The following is an 18459-nucleotide window of genomic DNA, read 5'->3' on the forward strand; positions in this document are numbered from 1 at the left end:
TACCAGCTCTCAGTAACCTAGATGGCAACCAGTGGGTCCATCTCCTTTACACCATGTTTCTTGTAGGATGACAATGTCTGTATTTCCAATTTCTTTGATGAAGTCTGGGTTCCTGCTCTTTAGGCCAATGGCAGATGACCTCAGACCTTGTATATTCCAGGATGAGAGAGTAAAAGCTTTGTGTTCCGTAGTGTCTAGTGCTGTTTTTGTGTGGTTTAGGCCCGGACCATCACAGTAGGTGTGAGCAGAGCATGTTGAGCATCTGATACATATCTCTTAGGTAGCAGGATGGGGGTTGGGCGGGTGTAATAGTGGGGGTTGGACCTGTTGCTCTGCTCACAGCCTGGGCATATGTCCTGCTATCATGTTGAGGTCTTTGCCGCAGGGGTGGGGGTTATGGGGTGGACAGAAGGGGCATAGGTATGATATGGGGGGGCCTATATAGAGTGTGGCCAGGGTTTGTTTGGGGTGGTCTTAGCTGGTTGGGGTGTGGTTGGTGATGCTGTGGCCTGGGTGTAGGTCCTCTTGGCGTGGGTTCTCTCAGTGCAGGTCCTTCAGGAGGGGGTCTTGCAGGTCTGGGAGGGTGTCTCGGCGGGGTGTCCGTTGCTCTGTTGCTCCTTTGTGAAGTGCTGGGGCTACAGTTTAGGGTGACGTCCGTCATGGTCCTGGCAAAAGTTGGGATGGCTGCCTTGTAGAGGTGGACCTGGTTGTAAAGGCTGTTCAAGTCCAGGCTGGAGTGGTGGGCCAGGTAGACATTAGGTTTTGAGGAACAGTCTCGCGAAATTCTTGCATTCACCCGCTGTATGGTAATGGCAGGGTAAACGTCTTTTCGTGGTAGCAGGGTGCTGTGGCTACCCTTTCCTGCTGGGCCCTCAGATCATTTGTGCCCGTGTGAATTATGATGTGGCTGGGGGACCCTAGTCTGTCCTCTGACAACAGCTCCAGGGCATGCCTAGTGTTTGGGCACCAGAGCTTAGCCACTTTGTGTATTGAATGCATTTGCCATTTGAGTCAATGAGGAGCACAATCTCTGGCTTTTGTGTGTCCTCAGTGGATGTGTGGGGGTTGTCAAGAGAGCAATCAGGGGAGTTGACAGGGGGCTGTTAGGAGGGGTTGGTGGGTCCTGTCCCATTGTTGTGTTGGGGTCTGGGGTGGGCTGTTCCGCTGGCTTCTCTGGGAGAGAGTCCCTGCTCTCTGTCACACCTCAGGTTTCTCACCTCCTCCTTCAGTGCCATGTGTGACTCTTAAATTCTCCCTCCCCAGTCCGTAGAGCGACCAGCTCTCTCAGACGGCCGTCCATCTCCACCTTCTGCCCTCCAGGTCTTGTTGGGGGGGGTCTGTTTTGTGGGTTTGTTCTGTTTGTATTGTGTGGACTAGCTCTCTGAGCTCTACCATGTCTCTCTCCAGCTCTGTAAATGGATTCCTCTCAACCTCTCACTATCACACTGGATCGTAGGATAATCAGGAAGTGTAGGATGTGTATTGACCCCCTCCTCCCCTGCACTTCTGTCTCGTCTCCAGGACAACCAGGCTTCCTTGCCCGCGGCGGTCACTGTGGACTCCCCTGGGAGGGGGGCGATGGCATCCCCTTCCCCCACCGAGCGCCGGTCCTCAGGTACCCCCACTATCCCGCTTTCCTCACCTCTAGCTGTGGTGCCACTGCCCTGCTTGGCCCCGCTGGCCCGGGGGAGTGGGGAGTGGCCCCTGCGCACCCTCCGCCGGACCCTGTCCTGGACCTGCCACCAGGTGGCACTAAACCCCTTCGACTCGCCATTCCTTTGTACCTACTGTGTCTACCTCCTCTGCTGTTTCACCCTCAACGCCCTGCTCAATCTCCTAGCATGACCTGTAGCATGGTGTACTACAGTACCCACAATGCTTTGTATAACATATCCCGTCTCCCTATGACCTCTGACTTCACTTCACCAACTAATTACTCTGAGTGAAACTGTATAGATCTAAGCTAGCATCCTCTATCCGTCTTTCATATAGCTTGTTGACTTGCTGTCCTGTTGATGTAAATCTTGTGATTCTGTGTGTGTGGTGTTATTTATTTCTTGAAGATGCAGCATTCCCTCTCATTCGCATCCAATTTGGGATTGATTTTGGCTCGTAAAGTAGCCCGGCTGTCAGCTAGATTTGAAACAAATGGTGCATCTTCTTCTTCTTCATTTCTCGGCCTGGAAATTAAAATAACAGTCAGGCAAAATGATGAGCCTTCGCTGTTTTCCTCTGTGGTTTTTAAGACCATTATACTCCAGTTACCTTTTCTCACTGACTTATAGTAATTTAACAGGTTATTAGTAATTTAACAGTAACCTGTTGAATTGTAACCTGTAGTTATGTACATTAAATACATAGTCGTATTTATCTACATTTATTTAACATGTTATATTACTCAAGAAGTGATGTGCTCTTTTGCCTGCCTGTGCTTTAATCGATAGCCAAACTTGTGATTGTAACCTGTAGTGGCCTGTGACTTTCTTAGCTTTACCTTCTCCTTTTTGACCCGCTGACTAGAGCGTGCCTGTATCAGTGCTTGTGATTGGTTCTCTGTAAGCTTTACCTTTTCACCCTCCTATCAGAGCAGCCCGAAGCCAAAAGCTAGTGCTTGAAACAGTGCTTGTGATTGGCCCCTTGTGAGATCCACCCTCTCCTCTCTGACCATACTGTCAGTGGCTGTCTTGTCTGTCCTCCTGCATTCCCACCTTCTCTCTTTGCATACGAACACCTCTACTGCCTTTCCTAAAATGTTACATTTCTCTTGCATGTACTGTGGGGTCATAGATGTAATAGCTGAAACGTGTAGCTTGATATATCTAATGTCAGGCGAATGATCCGAGGTGGGAAGTTTGTATCTTAGATTACTTTAATAGGTCATCTGTAGGCCTACTATGCCAGTATTATAATTTAGGTAAATATAAGGCTTTCACCCCCCAACTACTAGCACATTTATACTTGGAACTAAGATATATTATATAAGATATAGGCAGGCCGCAGACATGACATATATTACCTGATAATGGCAATGACCTTGATCATCTCGTAACACATGCTGACCTTTGGGAATCCCTATCATTTCTGTTATAGTCTTTAGAGGTTAGTGGAATAAGACGAATTGGCTCGAGAATCTATCGTCTCATGATGCAGACAGTGTAATTGCCCTCTAAATGCTCCCCTGTGATACCTGAGTTCTGCATTCTTCAGTTTCACTCATCTGACATGAACTGTCACCACTAGCACCAGCTCATGAAAACAAATCAAATATCACACTCACTACCACACCATGCTTTGGTGAGTGTTGCGTAAGGTCATTGCTTACAACACATTGTCTGTTGGTAAGTTTCTCACTCCCTTAACTTATAAGCTACATTTAGAATTTTAAAGAACACATTTCTAAGGGTTGCTGTGCCCTGTAGATGTGGTAAAAAGGTCAATGGAACATGACCCAAACCATTTTTACGCTTTGGAAATGCGTGGGCTAGAGATCCCCAATCCCCTCATTGCTCACCAGCAGAATTAGCCGTCATTTAGGCTGTTGATTATACTGTATGTGTATTTCACAATATTTTGAGGTAAAAATCTGAGTTTAATGATTGTATGGATGTCAATATCACTTATCAACTGCATTACAGTTAAACTACTTTGACTACCGCGACTAATTTAGGTATGCTAGCTATCCTACTAGCTCATATGAACGGGAGTTAATGTTAGCATTTAGCGGTCACTTCTAAATGTTATGCAGTGAAAATAGCCAAATATATCACAATCTGACTTCAGTAACCACATTGTGGGCCTTTTACAATATACACTGAGTGTAGAAAACATTAAGGACACCTTCCTAATATTGAGTTGCACCCTCCCCTTTTGCACTCAGAAGAGCCTCAATTCATCAGGAGCATGTACTCTGGTGTCAATAGCGTTCCACAGGGATGCTGGCCCATGTTGACTCCAATGCTTCCCACAGTGGTGTCAAGTTGGCTGGATGTCCTTTGGGTGATGGACCATTCTTGTGTCACGAACCGGCTCAAAGTTCGGGAAAAAAGGGAGACAACGTGGAGATAAGGAATAACAAAATATATTTATTAACTTAAGTAACCTAAATACAATTAACAATGGTATGTGTAGTCAGTAGTCAGTAGTGTGAGTGGTTGCGTGCATAAATGTGATAATGAGGGGTGTTAAAAGGTGCCAACGCAAACAAAGAAAAACAGCCACAAAAATGCCACGACCAAAATCTATCAGTGTCTGCATGGAGAGAGTCTCCTCAATGAATGGGGGAAGAGGTACATTTATCCTGGGACACACCCAAGCCCAGGTGTGTCCCATTTGTCCGCCCACCGACATCCTATTAAGGAAAACAAGAGCAAAGGGAAAGAATTTGGCAGACAGAGTGGGAGGGTCGTCACACTTGGTACATACGGGAAACTGTTGAGTGTGGAAAAAAACAGCAGCGTTGCAGTTCTTGACACAAACCTGTGCGCCTGGCAGCTACTCCCATATCCCGTTCAAAGGCACTTAAATATTTTGTCTTGCCCATTCCCCCTCTGAATGGCCCACAGACACAATCCATGTCTCCAATTGTCTCAAGGCATTAAAATCCTTCTTTAAACTCCCCTTCATCTATACTGATTTTTGAAGTGGATTTAACAAGAGACCTCAATAAGGGATCATAGCTTTGACCTGGTCTGTCATGGAAAAAGCATGTGTCCTTAATGTTTTGTACACTCTGTGTATAAATCCTTACGGATTTGACGAATATCCACTTTGTTATATCAGGTTTGTTGAATGTGCCTCAATGACGGCGTCAGTGTCCTGTGTTCCATTGACATCTTTACCACATCTGTGCTATTGTATAATCTCACCTCAAATTTAGACTTTCAGTGTCTGTCAGCTTTAAGAGTTGCTTCCTGGGATGGGAAACAGGCAAAGTAGTACCAACCTTTACCCTGTTGCATATAGAATGTTATATAATTCTATAAAGTATAAATAATATACACTATATATATATTGGATTTGTGAGACACTGTAGGAAACAAACATTTCTGCAATAAATGATTAGAATGGCTGTGTTTTTGTCTGTTTTTCCTAGATTCCAAAAGAAATGTGTATATAAACCAAACAAAAGTGTCTCAAACGTGACACAAATCAGTTGATAGAAAATGAGCCACAATAAATCCGTGCCCAACTATAGTCATGGAAGAAACATGGATGGAAACGTGATTATGGAAGAGATCTGGTTTCTGGTAGCACGTTGTTATACAGTAGACACAGTATACTGGTCCGATGGTATAGTGCAAACCTTGAGAGAAGTTGCAGAGGAGCATAGCCCCAGTTTGAATGAAAGCTGAGCCTGCCTAGTGTCTACAAGCCTCGCATGGCTCTTGTGCTGCGGTATCCCTCCTGCTCCTCTCCTCGACCATGCTACCTATGATTTCTCAGTTGCCTGTCTGTATTCTCTCCCCCTCCGCGGTCCACCCCAGTCCCGGAGGTGAACGGGCTGCAGGAGCCCAGCCTGGCTAAGCGTCTGCGGGGCACGCCGGAGCGCATCGAGCTGGAGAACTACCGTCTGTCTCTGCAGCGGGAGGAGGACCTAGAGGAGGTGCCAGAGGAGACGCTGGCCGAACACAACCTAAGCAGTGTGTTGGACAAGGACGCGCACGCAGACCTGGGCTCCAGGTGAGACCACAGAGGAACAGTCAACTCTGCATGGGGTGAACTGTGGCAACAACTGTTGAATCTCAGCAATTTAACATAGGTCTATATATAGTCATGTATACAAAGCATGGCAGATACTTAAATGATCATTTTAATATTGCATGTTCGTATGTGATGATCGTTATGGTCAGTGGTTTTCTAGTACTGGATACATACAGTGCCAGTAAGTGTTGTTGGTATATAGCCCCTTCCATGATGACTCCAACCCTGCCTGCTCTAACTTGCACCTCCCTCCCTTGCTTTCATACAGCAGCTCAGAGTCTGACATGGAGGAGGAGGACCAGGATGAAGAGGAGCAACATGAGGAGGAGCAGCAGGAGCCCCCCAGCCCCTCAGACCTGGGAGGAGTACCCTGGAAGGAGGCAGTGGAGCTCCATGCCAAGCTGAAGACTGACAGCGACCCAGGGGCTGAGGGAGAGGACGGTGAGGGAGAGGACGGTGAGGGAGAGGACGGTGAGGGAGAGGACGAGACACATGGTCACATCGCTAGGGATCTAGAAGTGGAGGAGGAGGAAGATGACGAAGAAGAGGAGGACGATGATGCGGAATCGACTGATGGTAAAAATTTTTTTGAAGTTTCACAAACATCTATGCAGTTTGTCTGATGTTTTCAGATGTCCTGTTGGTGTGCCGATCCCTGATATTCTGTCTGTTCTGATTCAATGTCAAGGTAGTAATATGACATTTCTGAATGTAGCTGCTGTTTCTAGGTGTTCAGTCAGTGGGTTCTGAGAGGTAGCCTCCAGTAAACTGGTGTCAGAGCCAGAGGGATGTCAATGTTTTCCCTTATGAGGTCTTCCTCATCCCTCCTCCCCATATGTATGTGAGCATTCAGTCTTCATCCCAGCTCTGTGACAATTTATCTCAAAACAGACTGAATCTGCTTCTTGTAGAAAAGTGTACCTTTTTCACCTGTCATTGTAAAGTCATTGTTTTCCTCATCTTCTCCATCTCTCTTCCTCCCTCTTCTTCTCCTCCTCTTTCCCACCATGTGTCTCCCTTCCTGTGTGTGTGACGTCTGTGTCTGAATGCGTTTGTGTCTTTCCCGCGTGTGTGTGTGTGTGTGTGTGTGTTATTATGTGGGCGATGTCTCCCCCAACTGGTAGAGGGGGAGTACTGCCCGTGGGAGCAGGAGCTCCAGTCAGGCATATGGCTGGAGAATCTCCAAGACGAAGAGGATACCTGTAGATTTAAAGGTAGCACCACTGCCTGCGGATGAGTTTTGCAGTTTGTACACTGAACATAATAACTACGAGTGAAGAAACATTCTCATCAATTTGTTTCTTTTTACCAGGCTTTCTCCAGGAGTGATTTGTTTGCATTATTATGTTGTCTGATTTGCTTATGTTTGCTATTTCGAAGAGAGTAAGAGTGATTTATTTTTCATTCTGTTTTACATTTTCAAGCTGAAATATGACTTCCCGTTTTACCCTAACTTTTAACGTTTTTCAAATGAACTTTTTTTTATTTTTATCTTTCAACTTTGTACTAATCGACTAATACTAAGAAAATGTACAGAGTCAGTTTTAGTCGTTACAGTTTTAGCATGATAGAGAGTGGTGTGATGATAAACATTGTTAAAGTCTTGTTCCTAATGTAATACTTTTACTCTTAAGTTGCTACTCTTGTTCCAGGATGCTAGTGCATGCAGCGTCCACCTTCCTGGTTGTGGTATATCATATACAACTCTACTGTCTCCTACTGGTCTTTAATCACCCCTCTGCCTTCTCTCTCCTTCTCCCGTTCTGTCTGTTCTCCTTTCCCTTTGTATTCCCACCCTTCTTCCTCAACGACTGTCTCTCCTCTACTCTCTCTCACCCTTCTGCAACTCAAATCCACACACACCACCATCACATGTATATGACCCAACCCCTACACCTCCATACAGCCAGAAACCTGCAGATCCAGCAGGTGCTGCAGCCTGTGGATCCGACGGGCATTAAGAATCTCAGAAGAGTCTCCACACTGTCAGAGGGGGACAAGGAGGAGCCTCCTGCCTCAGCCTCCCAGCCATCCACCACACTCACCCAGTCCCCCTTCACAGGTAACCCAGCCCAGAGGAGCTGATCCCTGGGTACACTACCAGACCTGGCCCCGTGGCTTCTTGGCTGTGGGTCTCCAGGTTGAGGGAAGAGACCAGTGTTTCTCATCAGACCGGCTACTTCTGTGTGTCTGAGCCAGGAGGAGCCACCCTGTTAACCCCAACATTAACAAACATATTGTCTATAATCGTCTGTGATTTGTTTTGATTGACCTGCTTTATTTTCTGTGTCTAATTTTTGTCCAGCCTTTTATGTTGTGTCTAATTGTTATTGCGGGGGTCTGGGGTTGTGACTTGGTGGACAAAGACACCGGTGTCACTGGGTCAGGTCAAAGGTCAACAATCACACCCCGGCTTCCTTCATTTATTTTTCTCATTCTTTTTATACTGTCTAGTTTGGCTTTGTTTTGTTCTGTTGTTTCTTTCCCAAGTGTCTGTTGTTTTACATTCATTTCCTATCCCAATGTTTGTTTTGAATGTAGCCCCCGCCCACACATCCACTCGTCATGAGGCTGTGCGAGTCTGGTTGGAGTCGGTGTCCGGAGGTAGTGCAGAGCGATATATGTGATCATTCTATATGATGATCCCTATATACTTTAGCTCGTAACTCTATGCTACTGTATACCGGCCTTGCATGGCAGCACACACTCACACAGACCCACACTCACAAGCATGCATGCCGGAATGATGCCACACATCTCTCTTGGGGTGAAGCCAACACTTGCACTACCTTTACCACTTCACTCACCACCCAACCCTGCTTCCCTGTGCATCGGACGATACAGTAACTACAGCAAATAGGAGTAGAAGTGGAGACGAGTTGCATAAGGTGTTCTAGACTTGACACATCTATAGCGGCAAGCACCATCAAGAATGTAAGAGAATGAACTCCCGAGTGGCGCTGTGGTCTAAGGCACTGCATCTCAGTGCAAGAGGCGTCGCTGCGGGAGACCCATGGGTTGGCACACAATTGGCTCAGCATTGTCCGGGTTAGGGGAGGGTCTGGCTGGCAGGGATGTTCTTGTCCCATCGCGCACTAGCAACTCCTGTGGCGGGCCGGGCGCAATGCACGCTGACACGGTCGCCAGGTGTACGGTGTTTCCTCCGACACATTGGTGCGGCTGGCTTCCGGGTTAAGCGGGCATTGTGTCAAGAAGCAGTGCGGCTTGGTTGGGTTGTGTTTCGGAGGACGCATGGCTCTCGACCTTCGCCTCTCCCAAGTCCGTACGGGACTTGCAGCTACTGTAACTACCAATTGGGGAGAAAAAGAGGTAAAAGTTTTTAAAAAAGTGTTATTCTGCCTGGGGTTGGGTATAGGTCGTGTTAAAGCCTGTCTGTCGGAGGTCAGGATGTGTTTGGGGTTGAGAGTCAGATCATTCACAGTGTGCCAGGCCAGCCAGGGTAAAGTTCTCTTTAAGCTGTGCTGATAACACATTAGAATGAGTTTCTCTTGTAGGCTACACGTCACACTCACCAGAGCTGTTGCAAGTCTATGGTAGGTTGCCTCTGCCTGCACAATGGTGTCACTAGGTGGGGAATGAATGAGGGTGGAGTTGACAGTTAGAGCGCAGTCATTTCTCTGGAATAGTTGTTTTCCTCTGATATTAACAGTTGTATGTTTCTGAGGTCGGGTGACTCACATTTGAAGCTTTTTGGAGGGGTTTCGTTCTTGACACACAAAAAAAACATACAAACTAGTAACTCTCTCGCCTACACCTGTAGTGTATCGAGCTCACAAGGCCGCTTTGGAGGAGGGATACTTTTGCTTGTCCACTGACATGTGATGCCATTAACCCGTTTTGGTTGTGCAATTGCTTGATGCAAGCATCATGTTTTGCAGAAATGGATCAGTGCATGTCTCATACCACTAATCATGCCATGATATATGCTCCTCTTTTTGTCTTAGTGTTTATGTGCAACTATGTCTACATGTTATAATGACGTGTCTGTTAATATCTAACCACAAATCTATTTTTAAAGTTTGTCCCAGAAGTGTACCTTTCCTTAGCCTAGTCTGTAGTAGTTGTTATAGCATAGTTTTCAATAATCCCCTTTCGTTTGCTTTTATCTCATTCCTGTTCTTCAAGCTTCACATTTACCCAAAGGCATTTTCTTAAGTATTTGTTTAATAACACTTTGTTTCTTATCTTTTTACTCGGAGGTCAGACATGGAGAGGGTTCAGATTAGGGTTCCTTCAAAAAGCAACAAGAAAGAGGACTTTGACACCCACCCTCTCAAGTTGTTCTGAATTCCTGCTACATTATTTTGTTGAAATATAATTTGATCTCTAAGAAATTAAGCTAATTGTATTGCAACCAAATTGGCCATTTTAAATGTATAGGATTCAAATAATATTCAATAAATATACTACCCAACATCCTATTTGGACCAAACTTTTTTTCCACCAATGTGTAAGACATGGGTAATCAAAAACATAAATAATTTGAAAACCACCCACTGCCCCCCCCCCACACCTGTGACAATCCCACCCCAACAAACCTGTATATTTCTGACAAGTAGTATGGAGCTGCGGCTTGTGGTATTGTTTTTAATACTATGTAATGTATTTGTTATTGGTAGAAATTGGATGTTGTGTACTATATTTATTGAATATTATATGATCTATAAATTCAAATGGCCAATTTGGATGCAATCAATAGCTTCATTTCTCAGATCAAATTATATTTAAATGAAATCATGTTGTAGGAATGCTTATCTTATCTGTTGCTAACTACAGAAACTTTTTCAGAACAATCTGTGATCGTGGGTGTCATGACTTTCTGAAATGACATGGAACGACCCATTAGACTGTTTGAACCTAACTGAAAGCTCAGTTGATACCCCTGTTTAACTGTATCTCTCCTGTGCCTTCAGAGCCCTGTGAGGATGATGACCCGGAAGCAGAAGTGGGTAGCCATGATTTTGAGCCAGGCACCGAGATGGACCAGGGTATTAAACCAACTTATTCAGCAAATCTCTACTATTTCGTATCTAATACTTTATTGAGGCGTCACAGAAGGCTTATTAACAACACTGATCTTGCCTATATTATTACAGAGGACATTCCCTCTGACGCGGAGGCGGAGGCTCGTCTGCACCAGTCAGAGCTCAGTGATGCGCTTCCTGAAGAGGACAAGAAGTCGCAGAGTCAGGGGATCACCTATAGCATTGAACAACCTAGTGTCAGTCCGGTGAAGTTAGTTGCGGAAGTTGTGCTCTCGCCAGTCAAACCACCGACTCCACAGCCTGATTTACAGGTAAGAAATGTTTCCCTCTCATCTACTTGTTAGCCATTAGTTCTTGGCATTTAATGACTTCGTCAAAGGCTAAATGCTCCTCTTCCTCTGCTTGTGTTCCAGATGTCTCACACGTCTCCTTCCTACCTGGTCAAATCACCCGGAATGCGCTTTTTCCCAGATCCCTTGGCATCGGAGAATGTCACAATACCCCAGAGGACAGTTCAGACTCCCAATGCCAAGAGCCCCCAATACGCTACCCATGCCCTGTCCCCCATTCACTCCCCTGTTCAATCCCCTATTCGCTCCCAGCCTATCCCACTGCCTGAGACGGTCACCCTAAAATCCCCTGTCAACTCTCCACCCTGCTCCTGCCCCCCGACAGGGAACCCGCTGTCTCCCATCTGTGCCCAGCCGCTGCCCTGCCACGAGCCCTCCTCACCCCTCACCTCGGACTCCCCTGTCAGAACTCAGCCTGTCCCTGCCATCACCTCCACTCCACTAGCCAAACCAGCCTCCTCTGACAGGACTACCCCCGAGCCTCAAAAATCTCTGGACCTCACAGACGAAACCCCGGTGAAGAAGACTGACATCATTGAGGAGTTCTGGCTGAAGAGTGCCGAGATCAGGAAGAGCCTGGGTCTCACCCCACTGGACCGTAGCAGCAGCAGCAAAGCCCCAGAGAAGTGTCATGTTACTGTGGGTAAGGTGCCCACTCCGGACTCCCCCTCGACCAAGTCCTATACCCCAGAGGATCTCTCAGAGGAGCTTAGGCCTTCCCCTTCTCCCTTCACCGGTCGCTCGGTCATTCGCAGGCTGAACATTACGGTGGAGGGCCAGGTCATCTCCCCTGCGGAGCCCAAGAGCATTGGCTCAGAACGGAGGGACCTCAGCAGCAGCTCCGGCCTAGGCCTCAACGGCAGCATGGCCACCAACCAGACCAGCCAGGCGGCCAGTGACAGCTACCACACTTCCGACTCCACCATGCTCACCCCACCATCCAGCCCCCCGCCGCCCCCGCCCAACGAGGAGCCAGCTACTCTCAAGCAGCAGCAGAAGCACCAGGTGTCCTGGGACAATGGGATCGATGGCCCCACTACACCTGAGCCAGCCAAGAAGCCAACCAAGGTGGCACCCACCAAGACCAACAGCCCTGTGCCTTCACCAAGGACCCAACTCAGCCCTGTGTCTATGCCAGTATCTGCGCCCAAGCCTGCCCCCAGGACTACACCGGTCACCTCGCCAGTCACCTCGCCGGTCACAGCTCCGGTCACTCCGTTGGTGGTCATGAGACGGGAGAAGAGCAGCAAAACACGTCGGGAGGAGGTGAGGAAGTCATTCGTGGAGTGTGTGGCGGAGATCCCGTTTGCGGACGATGTGGAGGACACGTACGACGAGCGGACGCCGGACACAACCATGGACAGGTTCTACACTCCGCCCAGCAGCAAGCCCAACAGGGAGAGGGAGAAGCGTCCCCTGCACCTGGCCCTGGCCATGGAAAACGGAAAGCCCATTTTTCCTGTGAACCAGCAGGCCTCGAAGAGCCAGAAGGCCCAGCAGTTCTCCCCTGAGGCCAAGGAAATAGCAGAGGAACGGATGAGAGCCAGAGAGAAGTCCATCAAGAGCCAAGCTCTGAAGGAAGCCATGGCCAAGCAGCTCAACAAGATGAAAGAGACGGACACTGCCAAGGGCGCCGCCGCCACGGCTAAAGTGGTGTGGAACGTGGCCTCATCAGAGACTTTCGGGAAAAGTACTAAGAAGTCATCCGGTTCTCCAAAGACGTATGCAGTGAAATCTCTTGAGTCAAAGAAGGCTGAGACTCTATCAGAGCGTTTCTTTAGCAGTCAGGGTAACAAGAGTCTGGACAGCTCGACCGTCTCCTCCGACGGCTCCGCCTCGGGGGGCAAGAGCAAGAAGCGCGGCTCGCTTTTCTCACCTCGCAAGAACAAGAAGGAGAAGAAAGCCAAGAATGAAAGCCAGCTCTCGGTCAAGCACGGCACAGACGAGACGCCGTCGCCGCCCAAACACAAGTCCCTGTGGAAGGCTGTGTTCTCGGGGTACAAGAAAGACAAGAAGAAGAATAAGGAGGACAAGTCATGTCCCAGCACGCCATCCAGCTCCAACACCAACGACTCAGGGAAGAAGCGATTGTCGCCTCTCGGCAGGTCGTCAGGTGAGACTGACAGAGAAACACAGGATGTCATGGAGTCTAAAGTTTACCATGGTATACCATGGCCTGTAGTTTACCATATACCACTTGCTTAGAGCAAGGCATTTAGTCTTGATGTCGGCCTTTGGTTATATGTTCCTGGCTAGTTATTTTAGTTATGGTCACATCAAGTCCAGAGAGAAATAAGTTAGTTATGCTGTCTTTGTTTTTTCCATTACAGATTTGAAGTCGCGCAGAAACCTGAGCTTCTCTGAGGACTCGGATCTGTCATGTGATGATGTGCTGGAAAGGTCTTCTCAGAGGTCTAGGACAGACGTGAGTCATGCTTGTCACTCAGAGTTTTATTTTCATCCATCACCGGTTCACACTTGAAAACCTCACCCCAACTGTGGTCATTTTGTTGTGTTTTCATATGCTGTTTTAAATCCTTTATATTCCAAGCGGCATACGGACATCTTTGACCTAGTGTCAGGCATTCAGAAGGAAACGACAAAGGAGGAAAAAGCGGGGGAGAGAAAAGGGCAGAAAATAAGGGAGAGGGGAAAAGAAAGAGAAAGAGGTCGGGACCTTGATCGAATCATAGAAAAAGAGGAAGAGGAGGTACTATACTTGGTGCTACAGTGGGATGAATGCTTTTGAATTTCAAACAAGCATAACAATTCAAATGTTGAATGTAAATTACTATTCATTTTTGGGTTATTTTCTGGTTAGAATCCCAGACACCCTAACTCAACCTAAAACAGTATTATAAAATGAATCAAGATAGGTCTGAAGATTTTTTTTGCCATTTTATTCTGTCTGCAAGCAAAGTAACAAACTATTAGTATAGTATTGGTATTAATAGTAGGGATTGGTTGAAGTTCAATGTTAAATGAAAATCTCCATACCATCATATCAAAGCCAATATGACACCAATGTTGATGAAAATGTTCAACAACTCTTGTAGCTCCCTTCAGTAACCACGAGCACAACCGTTCCTTGATTTTAACTGGCGGCTTTATTCTGTAGTTTTAGTCAGAATTATCACCTTCCGTGAGAACTATAAAGTAAATGAAAATACAGTTAAGCACACTCTTACAACCTTATCTTACGAGTGACTTATTAGCTTGGTATAACTCTGAAGTGCTTACACACATAAACAGTTTAGCCGGAGCTATAACAGTATCAGATTAAACACATGAATAAAGGACAAATACCTCATTGGCTGCTTATTACAGAAGGGAGGAAATCAAACTTCACACTTATTATTCCTGGCATGAATTCACACTTCATCCTTAATTATTATAATGTTACCATCCTAACATACACACTTCAACCTTTACGAATTTCACCCGATGACATGAAAACTTAGCTAACACAGCGTGGGATTGCCTCCCCTCCAAAGGTGTGTTGCTACAATACTGTCCCCGTTACAACTACGTTACAGCTACGTAGTTCCGCTTGTCTTATCATTTCCCCCGCATAGCGAACACGTAAACAATTCAAACAAAAAACGACATAGACTTACAGGTTACTTGTCAGTTACAACTCTGCCTGTGTGAAGCTAGCCGCAATAAGGATTAGCCACAATAGTGGAATTTGCGATTTGCCTTTAAAATAAAAGCCCGCCATTGAAAGTTCAACAAAATACAATAGTTTGTTAATTTGACATATAAATCAGTTGAAATCGCACTGTGAAAGTATTAGACTTTGTAATTGCATTGGGGGCATACTGACCGTGTACACAGAGTATACAAAACATAAAGAACACCTGCTCTTTCCATGATATAGACTGACCAGGTGAATACAGATGAACGCTATGATCGATTATTGATGTCACTTGTTAAATCCACTTCAATCAGTGTACATGAAGGGGAGGAGACAAGTTAAAGAAGGATTTTTAAGCCTCGAGACAATTGAGATTGATTGTGTGTGTGTGTGCCATTCAAAGGGTGAATATGCAAGACCAAAGATGTAGGTGTCTTTGAACAGGGTATGGTAGCATCTGCCAGGTGCACCGGTTTGTGTCAAGACCTGCAACGCTGCTGGGTTTTTCACTCAACGGTTTCCTGTGTGTATCAAGAATGGTCCACCACCCGAAGGACATCCAGCCAACTTGACACAACTGCGGGAAGCATTGGAGTCAACATGGGCCAGCATCCCTGTGGAACGCTTTCGTCGCCTTGTAGATTCCATACTCTGACGATTTGAGGCTGTTCTGAGGGCAAAAGGGGGGGGGGTGCAACTCAATATAAGGAAGGTATCCTTAATGTTTTGTACACTCGGTGTATATGCACTGTACAGCCTAACCTATGGATGTTGCACCCATGTAATGGAGTATCAGCCTACCCAGTGACACTCACAGAACTGTGTAGAGTTGACACAAACGGGCAGCCAGGGGGGACACCGGGACCGAGTTTGTGAAATCCTGATCAAGGACAGGAGTTAAATTGAATTAGTTTTACTTGTATCAGTGAACAGTCAAAATATGCAGTGTCTGGCAAATTCAAAAGTGTTTAGTTCCACAGCTGCTGCTGCTCTGTATCTGTGGAGGTTTATCCATTAGAATGGATGGAGCTCAGGGCCAGAGGCAAGCATTCCTCATGCGAACCTTTTTTATACACTTTCCAAAACAACTCGTCGTTAATGTGTTGCCCGCGGTTCTGATTTCAACAGACTCTGAACGTGTATCGGAGCCTCAATGGGCATGGCAAGCATGACTTCGCTCATGGCTCCAACACTGAATATGTCTGATAGTACAGCATAAAACGTGTTTTTAGCAACAACAACAAAATAACTAAATGTAATTTCATGTTCGTTAACAGTGGATCTTTTCACTACAAGGGATCTGGCCCTATGACGCTCATTGAGGAACATCAGGGATCATTTATCCAGAATAGTCTCAATTAGTTTTGGTGTTCTGTGGTTTGTTTAGTGTTTTGTTGTTTTTTAGAGACGTTGAGTAGTTTAATGTCAGTTCTGTGGAGTGAAATAGTACCTTTACTTCTCACTGATATAGGAAGTCTACTGTATGTAATTGTCACTTATTTTTGTCTCAGACTGCTCTGCTAGTAGCAGTGCAGATTAATCTACACTTAACAAAAATATAAACGCAACATGTAAAGTGTTGGTCCCATTTTTCATTAGCCGACAAAATACTTATTTCTGTCAAATTCTGTGCCCAAATGTTTTTACATCCCTGTTAATGAGCATTTCTCTTTTGCCAAGATAATCCATCCACCTGACAGGTTTGGTGTATCAAGAAGCTGTTTAAACAGCATGATCATTGCACAGCTGGGGACAATAAAAGGCCACTCTAAAACGTGCAGTTTTGTCACACAACACAATGCCACAGATGTCTCAAGTTTTGAGGGAGCGTGCAATTGGCATGCTGACTGCAGGATTGTCCACCAAAGCTGTTGCCAGATAATTGTAATGTTTTCTTCTCTACTATAAGCCGCCTCCAACGTCTTTTTAGAGAATTTGGCAGTATGTCTAACCGGCCTCACAATCGCAGACCATATGTATGGTGTCGTGTGGGCGAGCGGTTAGTTGATGTCAACGTTGTAAACGGAGTGCCCCATGGTGGTGGTGGGGTTATGGTATGGGTGGGCATAAGCTACAGACAACAAACACAATTGCATTTTATCGATGGCAATTTGAATGCACAGAGATACCGTGACGAGATCCTGAGGTCCATTGTCGTGCCATTTACCCGCCGCCATCGCCCCATTTACCCGCTGCCATCACCAAATGTCTGTTCCTCCGTGGCCTGCGTATTCACCAGACATGTCACTCATGGAGCATGTTTAGGATGCTCTGGATCGGCATGTACGACAGTGTTTTCCAGTTCCCGCCAATATCCAGCAACTTGACACAGCTTTTGAAGAGGAGTGGGACAACATTCCACAGGCCTTAATCAACAGCCTGATTAACTCTATGGGAAGGAGATGTGTCACGCTGTATGAGGAAAATGGTGGTCACACCAGATACCGACTCCCCCACACCCCAAATCTGTATTCCCAGTCATGTGAAAATCCATAGATTGGGGCTTAATTCATTTATTTCAATTGACTGATTTCCTGATATGAACTGTAATTCAAATCTTTGAAGTTGTTGCTTTTGTATTTTAGTTCAGTATATTTTTGAGCAAATTCTTCTCATGAATACAATCAGCTGTTTTGCGTCAATGTTTTCTTCACGTTGTCTCTGGACCACTTGGGTATCTATTTTAAATACAAATGATTTGAGTTCAATGTTTGATGAATAATTCATGGTAGAAATGTAGATTCACCACTCATCACTGCACCCTCATCTTTGTGTTGATGGGGGGGGCTTTTAACATTGCCTGTTTGATTGTACCCATTTAATCATTCCATTTGTTTGTTTTGTTTTTTCTGTTTGTTTTGTTTTCCCCAAGTCTGTTTATGTCCCTCACGCATTGGCGTTCAAGAGAGCGTACGCCACCAAGGTAGTGTGTACACACATGTCCATTGGCCCACGTCATATTACCCCAGCGCATGCGCCAACCATTGCACTACTACCCTAACCATCTACGTCCATTTTGCCACAGTGGCCACCGTGACCGCATAACTAACCATTACTCTTCAGATGCATGCCACAGCGCCCTCACCCTCTGCTGGAGGTCCAAACTACTGCAGTCCTAAGTCTTCGGGTCACAATGAATGACAACTTTTCAATATGCCTACCCGTGCTGTTCCTCTGTCTGCTCCGGTCTGTTGTTGATCACCTTATGTTTTGTCTCTACTGGTCTGATGTTAACCCACTGTTCTCCAGCGCTGCTGTCAGATCCACTTGGATTCTAGCTCCCTCTCCTTGTTGCAGTCTGCTCCTTTTCTTTACCACTATCTCTTTTCCTCGATCACTCCAGTTAAAAAAAAAAAAAAAAAAAGATTAAATGTTTAATTTGTTTTTATACTTTTTTTTACCCACTCCAAATTCAAATGTTTATTGCATAAAAGTAAGAGCTGAAAGAGGACAAGAACCTCGTTAAACGTACATAGACCAACTCATAAAATGTGTTGGAAAATGTTCCATACATTTCTGATAATTTATAGGCTTGTAGACTGGGGAAATATTGCGAGTTGGAGAAGTGATAGAAGGAAATCTAAGGTATATCATATATTTGTAGTTTTGTCTGTTCAGTTTGGATTGTGTGTTGTGAACTTCAGGTTGTACTAGAGCAGATTGTGGTAGCTGCCCCATCTATAAGATCCCTGTAGTTAGTCTCACCCTTTGAGCCCTGTCCTAATTATGCCATTTCTAGAATTGACGAGCTCTTCTCGTACTCTCA

General features: G+C 45.9%; 1 protein-coding gene across 9 annotated transcripts in view; it reads left to right on the top strand.

The window, feature by feature from the left end:
• LOC112252562 (protein-methionine sulfoxide oxidase mical3a-like) overlaps nucleotides 1–18459 on the top strand; it is a 124594-nt gene that overhangs the window by 95372 nt on the left and 10763 nt on the right. For 5 of the 9 annotated variants that reach the window (XM_042323267.1, XM_042323268.1, XM_042323270.1 and 2 more), the window contains 11 exons: nucleotides 1522–1615; nucleotides 5484–5679; nucleotides 5969–6276; nucleotides 6825–6914; nucleotides 7607–7762; nucleotides 8242–8304; nucleotides 10635–10709; nucleotides 10818–11017; nucleotides 11120–13169; nucleotides 13387–13481; nucleotides 17566–17616. In XM_042323267.1, the coding sequence (XP_042179201.1) occupies nucleotides 1522–1615; nucleotides 5484–5679; nucleotides 5969–6276; nucleotides 6825–6914; nucleotides 7607–7762; nucleotides 8242–8304; nucleotides 10635–10709; nucleotides 10818–11017; nucleotides 11120–13169; nucleotides 13387–13481; nucleotides 17566–17616 (3378 nt within the window). The remainder of the gene's footprint in view (nucleotides 1–1521; nucleotides 1616–5483; nucleotides 5680–5968; nucleotides 6277–6824; nucleotides 6915–7606; nucleotides 7763–8241; nucleotides 8305–10634; nucleotides 10710–10817; nucleotides 11018–11119; nucleotides 13170–13386; nucleotides 13482–17565; nucleotides 17617–18459) is intronic. The other 4 variants (XM_042323271.1, XM_042323277.1, XM_042323273.1 and 1 more) reach the window with 2 other exon arrangements.

The sequence above is a fragment of the Oncorhynchus tshawytscha genome, linkage group LG06, assembly GCF_018296145.1.
Source record: "Oncorhynchus tshawytscha isolate Ot180627B linkage group LG06, Otsh_v2.0, whole genome shotgun sequence".
NCBI classification, from domain to species: domain Eukaryota; kingdom Metazoa; phylum Chordata; class Actinopteri; order Salmoniformes; family Salmonidae; genus Oncorhynchus; species Oncorhynchus tshawytscha.